Source organism: Aquarana catesbeiana, linkage group LG08 (assembly GCF_042186555.1).
Source record: "Aquarana catesbeiana isolate 2022-GZ linkage group LG08, ASM4218655v1, whole genome shotgun sequence".
In the NCBI taxonomy this organism is placed as follows: domain Eukaryota; kingdom Metazoa; phylum Chordata; class Amphibia; order Anura; family Ranidae; genus Aquarana; species Aquarana catesbeiana.
Window position 1 is genome coordinate 60,715,319 of NC_133331.1, and position 12,209 is coordinate 60,727,527.

The 12,209-nt window shown below is 44.5% G+C and overlaps 1 protein-coding gene across 1 annotated transcript in view; it reads right to left on the reverse strand.

Annotated features, from left to right (window-relative positions):
* Positions 1-12,209, reverse strand: part of SMC3 (structural maintenance of chromosomes 3) — a 95,606-nt gene that overhangs the window by 33,421 nt on the left and 49,976 nt on the right. The window contains exons 14-16 of the mRNA XM_073595899.1: positions 12,000-12,103; positions 1,547-1,646; positions 1,282-1,442 (exon numbers count right to left, since the gene is read on the reverse strand). Of these exons, the coding sequence (XP_073452000.1) occupies positions 1,282-1,442; positions 1,547-1,646; positions 12,000-12,103 (365 nt within the window). The remainder of the gene's footprint in view (positions 1-1,281; positions 1,443-1,546; positions 1,647-11,999; positions 12,104-12,209) is intronic.

Here is a 12,209-nt window from a genome sequence, read left to right on the forward strand (position 1 = left end):
GTTCATGTTATAATAAGTTGTTTTCATCAATTTTGAGGTGATCGGTAACTGCGGGTGGGCAAATTTAGTAGAATTTCCCTCTTGCTCTCCGACTCCCTTTTCCAGAGACGGCAAAGGATCTGCAATAGTTGGATTTGAGAATTCTTGGCTTGTATAATGAATTCTCAACTAAAAACAAATTGAACATATCATAGCCTAACAGTGGATAACTTACATAGAATTTAAGAAAAAAAACAAAAAACACACACACACACAAAACACATGCCCTGAACATCTTTCTGAAGTACTTTTGTAAGCAGTCATGTGACTGCAATAAGTTTTGACAGTGAGCTCTTGGGGCTGCGCACCTGCTCCCTGCCAAATTTGGAGGTACGGCTGCAACTACATCCAGTAACATAGGCTGCCTGCATGCAGCTCCAGTTGCACAAACAAAAGGCTCAATCATGTAGTATGGGAATTGGCGCTCGTGTGAAAAAGCCTTAGAGAAGAATGGGGGGGCTGGCATTTAAAAATGGTAAAAAAAAAATAAAAAAAAAAAAAAATGGAATTTTTTTTATTCTTTTATTTAAAGCCAACATACATTTTAAGCTGGACACATAAAATGCAGATAGCTTGAGTTGGGTGTAGGGTAATGGGCATAAAGTTATTTTACCAGATAGGCTGCACTTAATCGGGGGGTGGGGGCTCTGTGTTACTTAATATGATCCAGCTTGGGCACAGCTATAAGGACTGCATAGTGGGTAGTTGAAAACTCCATATTCTATCCTTTTAGCATGTGACATATCCATATAAGACAATGAAAGGTGATCTTTTGCCTAACAGCGGGCCTGAAGGAATGAGGTTGTGTTTTAGGGACACAAACTGAGGAATTGAAAGTGAAAGCTAAAAGACAGCTAAGACACATTTATATCTTTACAATGCACCAGTAAGTACATACTTTTACTGAACAAATATAAAAACAAATTAAAATGTGAGTGAGTGTGTCCCTGTAAAATGTTAGATGTTGTATGGGTCACATTTGGTGGCTTATTAAATGCATGAATTATCTATCCTGTCAGGAAAGGAGACCTTGAATGAACTGTGCAGAGTAGTGGCTGTTCTTGTAAAAGACTGTTCCTCCCAGCTGTGTCCTCATGCTGTACTTTCATCACCTCACTTCACTGGCATTTCATAATTATCTCTAATGAAGACAGAAGGCACTGCTGGGGAGGTTTAGGGGTTAGTTTACAGCCTTGCAAGTAAAGTTTGTGGTAATGAAGACTGGGATGAAAAAAAGGTTACCTGTTCCCTGCTGTGACCTCCACACAAGTGTAAAAGGCAGGTTCGCAGTCAAAATTATTCATGACGATGCCATGGTAGCCATTAGCAACATGCTGATTAATTCCCTTCCTCCGAAAGTGCTCCAGAACTTTATTAATGCTGTCAATGCCGTTTAAAATTGCCTGCCAAAAGAAAATTAAGCTTAGTTTACAAACTTAAATATAAAAAGGATAGTTACAACAAAACATTGATTTTACGAGACATCCTTGCTTAACATTCAAGTCACCTTTCCTGTGGCAGCCCGGAGCAGCTGCTGTTTCTTCTCCAGATCCTCCCTCTTGGCCGCTAGGGCCTGCTGTTCTGCATTCTCCTCCCGCCACAAGTAACTGGAACACAAGTAATATAAAAAGACAAGTTTAGGTTTAAATGTCAACAACCTTATTTCTTGAGCAAAAGGCAACTAAAATGTCTAATTTCTTATGACACCAAGCTAACCTAAGGTCTCACTTCCTGTGCAGAGGGGTATAGCTCACAAAAAAAGCAATGATTTTGTTTAGCATCTCACCTCCTAGTTGCAGACATGAAACCCTCAAAATTCCATAGCCTGGCGGAATTTATGATTTCTTGGCCATTTTTCAGAGAATATGAATAACACAAACACATTTTTCACTCATGGTTAGTGTTTGTATGTAAACTTTAATCAGGGTCATTTGGGTAGTTTCTGTTGCCATTATGATTTAAAAAGAGTAAACACAGTTGATTGATAATAAATGGCTTCAGCCAAACACTAACCATGAGTGAAAGAAAAGTTTTTGTGTGTTATCATTCATGTTCTCGGAAAAATGGCCAAGAAATCAAATTCTGCCAGGGTATGTAAACCTATGAGCACAACTGTATATCTATTGATAATAAGTATATATTTATTTACGAAGTATCGATCCATCTATTTAAAAAATGTTACTTTCCGCTATAAAACAGCAATAAATAAAAAAAAAAAAAAAAAAATTTTTTTTTAAATCAATTTAGGCCAATATGTATTGCTACATACAGTATCTTACAAGTGAGTCCACCCCTCACATTTTTGAAAATATTTTATTATATCTTTTCCTGTGACAACACTGAAGAAATTACACTTTGCTACAATGTAAAGTAGTGAGTGTACAGCATGTATAACAGTGTAAATTTGCTGTCCCCTCAAAATAACTCAACACACAGCCATTAATGTCTAAACCGCTCTTCTGGGTCTACACCTGAAATGTACATAGCGGACAAGGATGGAATATGAAATTTTGCCCAGGTCAGGATTTGATCTACCTTTTTACCATGACAAGACTTCTGGTTCCTCCATCATAATCAATTTACACTGTTGCTGTGATGCTCCCCAACTGAATCTGGATTGAATGATCCTTCGTAATATGGCCAAACTGTCAAAGTTTCAGGATGTTGATGGACTCCTACAACAGTCCTCCAGGTCATTTCTTAACAGTTAGAGAGGGACAATACTTTGTAGCCCTTTCCTTGGGTTTCTTCCACTGAGGAAGATGGGTGCTCTTACCACCAAGTAGCACCCTTATTAAGAGTTGGTCCAAAGAGCCATTGCTCCTCAAAGGCTATGCGGATCAAAAGCCTCTTGCACAAAGGTTCCTCAGCCCAACACTTAATTCATATATGTACTGACACTAGACACATGCAGGTAATGAGAGGAGAGGCTTCTAGCAAACTATCACAGCTGAAGTTTAATTCCACAGCCATTGGCTCCATACGCTCAATATAAAAGGGATCAATTGCAGCAGAGGTTAGATATCTTAATGAATTTTGACCAAATCAGGCACCGTTTGACAAAGTCCACTGTACAAAAAATCCGGCAACTCGGTGCTCTTCTTTTTGATCTTTATTAGCTATAAAGCATGAATCTAGTTCAAAATGCTAATGCTTTTGGCCATTGCAGCCTTCTTCATAGCACTGTTTGACAAAGGATCTGCAAGCGAGAACAGATCTTCCAAACACTTATTAGTTAGGTTCTTAAAAACCAGGTACATCCTCCACCGACATAATAAGCACAATATTAAAAGGCATGATAAACCTACCCTCCCTGCACCTGCTGTTTTTCACCTGCATAAGATGTACACAGATCATGTAGTTTCACTGTGTCATTTGTTGTTCTGTACACACATCTGATAAGGGTAAATTATCACATTGCGGTGTTAGAAGTTTCTGCCTATGTTCAAACATGCGACATGGCACTGCAGAAGTTCATGCATGACCTCTGTTTGTAAGAAAGGACCAACACTTCCTGCAAAGAAACTACATATGCCACAATTTTTGGGTCTCCGAGTCTAGTGGTCCTCAATCGAGAACTAAACAGTAATTAGATCTGATATAGGCCAAGCAGTTAGAGCAGTTTGCAGAAAGATCACCATGCAGTCATTTATCACATTAGCCCTCCCACATTTGTGATGCAACACAGAGGAATTAATGAGGCATGGATTGTGACCCCCCAGAGAAGTTGCCTGTCCCTTTAGCATTTATGGACAAGCTAGGCCAGCCACAACATTTGAGTGCAAGCAAACAACACAGGGAATAGGACTACAATAATACCCAACTAAAAAAAAACATTTGAAAGTGAACAACGCCTTTAAGAAAGGAAAGAGTCGGATTCACAGTGGGAACAGACTATTTTTGCACAAAAGGCTGATCCCCTAGTTTCAGGGTAGCATTTGCTGCATTAATAAAAGTTGAAACGGTCAATCAGACATAGAATCTGCAGAACAGGGCACAGAAGCATACTTGTGGATTCACAATCGGAGTTAGCAAAAAACTGGGTGATTTGAGCAATAAAGTCTGGCATGTCCGTGGTAAAGCCCTCAACTGAAAAAGGTGGAAGGACCCAGCCATACCTGACGGAGTCAAAAAAGAATCAAAGATGTGACAGACCCTAGGAGCAGGGTGATAGGATTCCAAGCTTCAGACATCAGCACTGATAGTAGGCATGCTGCAAGCAGCCCCAGAGCCGTTAGCAGAAAGTAACCTAAAGGCAATCGGTAAAGTAAAACCGTCTCCTCCATGTCTAGAATCAGACACGATGCGATCACGTGGTAGTAAGGCAACATATGGTTTTAAGTTAAAGAGGTTGTATACCCTACTGCATACTTTGTAAATATAAGTAAGCCTAGAATAAGGTTTACCTATAGGTACTGTAAATATCTCCTAAACATGCACTGTTTCGGTGATATTTACTGTATACGGCGCCGATGAGGTCATCTGAGCATGCGCTCTGCAGGAACAGCCGCCTGTGCCATTACTTTAGGAGCATGTGCCGTGACTGGTGGCTCCCGCGCGCATGCACAGGAGTGACATCACGTGACTCCAGCCAGTCACACAGCCGGAGTCCGTGGCCCCAGAAGGAAGACGTGCGAAGATGGATGAGTTTACTTCCTCTTTAAGTGGCAATACCTTAGCTATGAGACCCAGCAGGTGAGAGTTGGATGGCTGGAGGTGACCAAACCCAATGTAGATGGGTAACAGGAACAAATTAATGATTGAAATTCCACTTGATTCTTTGCAAGCAGGAATACCAGCAAGGAAGATGCTCCCTCAATGCTGTATGGAGAGCCTTGACTGAAGAAAAAATTGCTAGCAAAAAAATATAGATTAGTCTTATAGTAATTTAGGTTAGTCCGACCAGCCGCTGCAGTTTTACTGCAGCAGAATGGCACGGCTGGGCGAAGAGTTAGCTTACATCGCTTCGCCTTTTGGCCACTAGGGGCGCGCGCCCCTGCAGCATGTGCCCAGAGCCGATGAGAGTGCCTGGCGGGCGCGATGACCGCCGGGTTCCAACGATCGCTCGTGACAGAGCCAGAACCAGGATCTGTGTGGGTAAACACACAGATCCCGTTTCTTCCAGGGAAGAGGAGACAGATCGTGTGTTCATACTATGTATGAACACTGATGTCTCTCTCCTGCTAGACAGTCCCATCCCCCCACAGTTAGAAACACACATAGGGAACACAGTTAAACCCTTGATCGGCCCCTGGTGTTAACCCCTTCCCTGCCAGTGACATTTATACAGTAATCAGTGCATTTTTATAGCACTGATCGCTGTATAATTGTCAATGGTTTAAAAAATGTGTCTGATGTGTCCGCCATAATGTCGCAATAAAAAAAAAAAAAAAAAAAAAAAGAAATCGCAGATCGCCGCCATTACTAGTAAAAAAAATAAATAAATATATATGCAATAAATCTATCCCCTATTTTGTAGACGCTATAACTTTTGCGCAAACCAATCAATATACACTTACTGCGATTTTTTTTACCAAAAATATGTAGAAGAATACATATTGGCCTAAACTGAGGAAAAAAAAAAGTTTTTTTGATAAAAAATGTGGGATATTATAGCAAAAAGTAAAAGATATTGTGTTTTTTTTCAAAAGTGACGCTCTTCTTTTGTTTATAGCGCAAAAAAATAGGATTTTTTTTAAAACAGCTTACCTGTAAAATCCTTTTCTTTCGAAGGACATCACGGGACACAGAGCCTCAGTAATTACTGATGGGTTATATAGGTATCACTGGTGATTGGACACTGGCACACCCTATCAGGAAGTTCAACCCCCTATATAATCCCTCCCCCTTGCAGGGATACCTCAGTTTTGTAGCCAAGCAATATAGTGTATTAAAAGAGGGGCGGGACCTCTGTGTCCCGTGATGTCCTTCGAAAGAAAAGGATTTTACAGGTAAGCTGTTTTAAAAAATCCTATTTTCTTTCTCGAACATCACGGGACACAGAGCCTCAGTAATTACTGATGGGATGTCCCAGAGCAATGCTACCTGAGGGGGGGGGAACCACGACCAAGTAGGGTGCAATCAGACCTGAGGACCCTGTACCGCTGCCTGCAGCACACTACGCCCAAAGGCGATATCCTCATGCCTTCTCACATCCACCTGATAGAATCTGGTGAATGTATGAACTGAAGACCAGGTTGCGGCCTTGCAGATTTGAGCCATAGAGGCCTGGTGATGCACTGCCCAAGAAGCACCAATAGCCCTTGTGGAATGTGCCCTGATCTGAAACGGAGGAATCTCCCGTTTCAAACCGTAAGCTTGAATGATCAACTGTCGAATCCATTTAGAAATGGTAGCTTTTGACGCTGCCTGTCCTTTTTGTGCTGCCTTTGGGACCCTCTGGCAGCACAAACAAAACATCCGTCTTGCGGATCTGAGTAGTTGCCCCTAGATAGGCCTTAACTGCTCTTACTACATCCAACGAATGTAGAGATCGCTCTTCCGGAGAACAGGGATCTGGAAAAAAGGAAGGTAGAACAATGTCTTGGTTTAAATGAAAATCAGAAACCACCTTCGGTAAAAAACTAGGATGAGGGCATAGTACCACTCTATCCTTGTGTATAATCAAATAAGGCTCCTTACAGGAAAGAGCTGCTAATTCTGATACTCTTCTAGCAGAAGAGATGGCCACCAGAAAAATTAATTTCCTTGTCAACAAGACCAAAGGAATCTGACTTATTGGTTCAAAAGGCTGTTTCTGTAACACAGCCAGGACCAAGTTCAAGTCCCAGGGGTTTAGAGGCGCTTTAACCGGAGGATTAAGACGCATCACCCCCTGCATAAAGTTTCGGACCAAAGAATGCGAAGCAAGTGGCCGCTGAAATAATACTGATAAAGCAGAGACCTGGCCCTTGATGGTACTCAAGGCCAGCTTCATCTCTAATCCTAATTGTAGAAAATCAAGAATTCTACCTATGACATATTTCCTGGGATGCCAACCTCTGGATTCACACCAGGTTATATAAGCTTTCCAGACTCTATGATAAATCATCCTGGAAGCTGGCTTCCTTGCATTAATCAAGATAGATATGACAGGAGCTGACAGCCCACGACTCTTCAGAACGTGGGTCTCAATAGCCAAACCGTCAAATTTAGCGTTTGTAAGGCAGGATGGAACACTGGACCTTGAGATACCGGTAGGGTCCACGGGGAACCTACTGTCATCCTTACTATTTCTGCATACCAAGTCCTTCTGGGCCAAGCGGGAGCCACCCTTTCCTGCCTGATCCTGCGAAGGAGTCGTGGTAGTAGCAGAATAGGCGGGAATGCGTAAATCAGTGAGAACCGATGCCACGGAATCACCAACGCATCCGTCCCGCATGCAAGAGGATCTTTTGTCCTTGCCACAAATCTGTCTATCTTTTTGTTGAATCGGGATGCAAAGAGATCTACATCTGGAACCCCCCATCTTTGGCATATGGCCCAAAAGACATCGGGATGCAGAGACCATTCCCCTGGAAGTAACTGCTGGCGACTTAGATAGTCCGCCTGCCAATTCTCTATTCCCGGGATGAAAACTGCCGATATGCATGGCACATGCATCTCTGCCCAGACTAAGATCTGGACCATCTCTTTTTGAGCAGCTCGGCTCCGGGTGCCTCCCTGATGATTGACATAAGCCACTGCTGTGGCACTGTCGGACTGGATCCTGACCGGACAACCCTGTAGCCCGATAGTCCAGGCCTTTAGAGCTAGATGTATCGCCCGGATCTCCAGAATGTTGATGGGTAAGGTCCTCTCTGTCTTGGACCATACCCCTTGGACCGCAGCCTGTTCCAGAACTGCTCCCCAACCTGACAGACTGGCATCTGTTGTTACCACCGTCCAGGTAACCGGTAGAAAGGATTTCCCCTTCTGCAGGTTTTCGGGTATGAGCCACCATTTGAGGCTCTGACGCACCGCATGCGACAGGTGCATCGGAAAGTCTAATGCCTGAACTTTCTTGTTCCAGGTCGACAGAATCCTGTGTTGCAGCATTCTTGAGTGAAACTGAGCATAGGGAACTGGTTCGAATGAAGACACCATCTTCCCTAGTAGCCTCATACAAAGGCGGACTGAGGGACCCTTCTTGGTCCTTACTGCCAGAATCAGCTCTCTTAAAGCAGCGATCTTTGCCTGGGGTAGAAATATCTTCTCCTGGCTTGCATCTATAATCAGACCTAAATACTCCAGTCTTCTTACTGGTTTTAGGAAAGACTTTTATAAGTTGAGGATCCAACCCAGGTGTTCTAGATACCTGACTGTGGTCCTCAAGTTTCCATTCAAAGAGGCTACCGACCGGTCTATCAAGAGCAGGTCGTCTAGGTATGCTATGACAGCTATACCCTGAGCCCTTAATCTGGCCAGAGGAGGAGCCAAGATCTTTGTGAACACTCGAGGTGCAGTGGCTATCCCGAAAGGCAGAGCCACAAACTGGAAATGGCGCCCTCCTACCTCGAAGCGCAGAAACTTCTGATGAGCAGGAAAAATGGGCACATGCAGATATGCATCTCTGATGTCTATTGATGCCAGAAATTCTCCTCCCTGTAGGGTGGGAACTACTGTTCGAATTGATTCCATGCGGAAGGATTGAATCCTTAGGAATCAGTTCAGATCCCTTAAGTCCAGAATGGGCCTGACATCCCCATTTGGCTTTTGGACCGTAAAAAGGTTGGAATAGAAGCCCAATCCCTGGTCCTTTGCGGGAACTATCATAATGACCTCCTGCGACAAAAGTCGCTCTAACGCTAGAAGGAGCGACTGCTTCTTCTCTGGGTCTCTGGGAACACTTGATCTGAGGAACCGAGGAGAAGGGAATTCCTGAAACTCCAGCTTGTACCCTAAGGTTACCGTGGAGATTACCCATCTGTCCTGGAAGTCCTCCTGCCAGAGCTCTGAGAACTGTCGCAGTCTTCCCCCCACTCGAGTAAGCGGGGGCGCCCCCTCATGCAGAGGTCTTAGTGTTTTGCCTAGTAGGCTTCTTTCCCCAGGACTACTTTTGTCCCTGGGGTTGACTCTTGTCTCTGGACCCCGATGGAGGCGGCCGTCGAGACTGCCTGGAGGCTGAAGCCCCCGGCGCTGGGGAAAGAGTCCGTTTGAAAGAGGGACGCTTACTCTTCTTCTTGACAGGTAAGAGAGTGCTTTTCCCACAAGAGATTCTCTTGATATAGTTATCCAAGTCCTCTCCAAACAACCTTGCACCACGAAATGGAAACCCAGCCAGTAGCTTCTTACATGGTGCTTCGGCTGACCAATTTTTCAACCATAGGATTCTACGTATATGCACCAACCCCAGTGAAAGACGGGAGGTTTGCACGATAGAATCTCTAATGGCGTCAACCACAAAGCATAAGGCCGCTGGAAGGTTAGCAAACCCCTGGGCCTGCTGTTCAGGTAATACTTTGATGACCTGCTTAACATGGTCTCTTAAGTATTGACAGACTCCAATCGCTGCTACTGCAGGTTGGGCCACTGATCCTGCTAAGGAGAAAACATCCTTCAATAGGGATTCCATCCTTTTATCTACAGGATCCCTGAGCATCTGAGCATTGTCTACAGGACAAGTCAGGCTATTATTTACGGAGGAAATGGCGGCATCAATAGCCGGTATTCCCCACATTTTAATAAACTTTTCTTCCATCGGATAAAGTGTTAAAAGCTTTCTCGGCGGAAAAAAACGTTTGTCTGGGTGATCCCACTCAGAATAAATGAGCTTTTCAAGTAAAGTATGAACAGGAAAAGCATGTGCTGCTTGGAAAGGTTTCAGTGACCCCAAAGCAGAAGAGGATTCTTTAGCAGTTTCAGGTATGGGCAACTTAAATGTGGATCGGACCAATCCAGTGAGGATCTGCACTAAGACTTTCTCCTCTTGGGAAGTCGCAGAGGGTCCCTCTCCACCTGAATCCTCGGAAGAGGAATCATCCGTCCCATCCCGATCCTCTGAAAGGGATTCATCTCCTTTATCCCAGAGCTCCTCTGTCTGAGGGTCTTGGGGAACAGAGGAAAGCCTAGTGCGTTTTCTTCCACTGAGTGAAGACGTAATCACGGCCATTAATCTTTCCTCTAGACCATTAATGGTTGAGGAAAAAACCTCTTTTGTAATATATACAGGGGCTGAAGTGCCAGAAGCAGGTGTAGCCCCTGACCCCGATGGCTCTCCCTGGCTAGCCGTCCCTGGCCCATCTTTAGGGGGGGGGGGATGCTGCCGACAGGGGGCCCTCAGAACCTGAACGAGATCCCCTAGTGTCTCTGGTTCCTGGGGTGCTTGAACCTCTTCTATCCATAGTGCAAAGCAACAAGGTGTGAGGTATACAAATGAACACTGCCCGCTGAGCGATGTAGTCTGGCTAAAAGCCTTGCTACCCAATGCTCAGTCTGGTGTTACTTCAGTAAATGCTGCCTAGGAGAATGCCTGTGTCCCACCTTACATGCGACCGTCAGCTCTGTGTCTCTCAGAAGGCTGTGTGCACCTGCACAGAGTGCCTTTAATAGCCTGCAGCTGGCCTGAGTGGGAGTCTAAGCACTCTGTGCTGACGTCCCGCCCCCTCCTCTACCGCCCCCCCCCCTCGAGTTTTGAAAAAACGAGTGCTTCCCGCGCTGGCCGACTCTCCTGTCATGCTTCTGGAGAAAGGCTGGGGATGGGGGGGGGGAAGGCTGGTAACAAGATCTGCCTGAGCGGCTATCTTCAGAGATGGTGGCCATTAGGCCGCAGAGCCCGGGTGGTATAACCACTTTCTAGACCCCTGTGGCCCCTCTCTAGCCTGGGGGGGAACATTCAAACATGAGAAATCCCACCTTCCATCTTACCTTTTTGCAGCCTGCTTGAGACGCTGGGACATGAACAGCGATGAAAACACTGAGACAGACAGTCAGCATGTGCAGGTTTGTGCTCTTGGCAGCCCCCGGTGGTCACAATAGGCATAGCATGCATTTACCTTAAAGGAGAAAAGCCACTAGAACTCAAAAATTCTGTGGAATCTCCTCTTACCTTATCCAGCCGCAGGGTGCTGTTTACACAGACCCAATCTTCACCTCTCACGGTGGGCTCCGTTTGAAAAAACCGTCAGAGACTGGGGCCCCCTACGAATAGGGGGATCCAACAGTTCTGGGACCGTAAAGCACCTCGCCAGAAATTAGGAAGTTTAAAGCCATTTTCTGATCTGCGGGGTCCAGCTCTCTAAAAAGAGAAGCGTTACGGGTAAAACCTCGTTTCTTCGGACACGAGGCCCGGGTACCATTCAATTCGGCCATGAAAAGACACTTTGAATGGATCCGGTTCGCCTGGCTTGCCCCAGTATAGGATATAGGATATTCCCTTTGGAGCTCAGCACAGGACATCTTTACACGTCCATCACCTAAGACACTGGCGTAAAAACTGAGGTATCCCTGCAAGGGGGAGGGATTATATAGGGGGTTGAACTTCCTGATAGGGTGTGCCAGTGTCCAATCACCAGTGATACCTATATAACCCATCAGTAATTACTGAGGCTCTGTGTCCCGTGATGTTCGAGAAAGAAATAAAAACCGCAGATGAGATCAAATACCACCAAAAGAAAGCTCTATTTGTGCAAAAAAAGGACATCAATTTTGTTTGGGTACAACGTCGCACAATTATCAGTTAAAGCGACGCAGTGCCGAACCGCTAAAAATGGCCTGGTCACTGAGCAGCCAAATCTTCCGGGGCTGAAGCGGTTAACAGAGCAGAGAGGAATAAAAGATGTCCATCCTATGTCACAAATACTGATCATCCATGACGACAGTAGTTGGGGTTATCTTGGCCTACATTTTTTTTTTTTTTTAGTCAGTGTCCAATCGGCAGCATAACCCAAAAGTTAAAGACTTTGTTTCCTTTAATGATGAGAAACAAATATATAGCCGCTATATAAACAAAATTTTTGCTCAATTCAACGCTAAAGCCTTACTTTCGCTCGCTTTGTAGTTCATCCTTCTTATTTTTCACCTCATAATATTTTTTATCCAGTTCTTCCACCCGAGCTTTCACTTCGTTCAGATCTTGATCTAGTTTCTAAAGAGTCAAAGTGAAAAGTAAATCATCATAAACAAGGGGATTTTTAACACTGTGCACAAATATTCTCCACATTCCTAAATATCACTATGTGTGGGTTCCACAT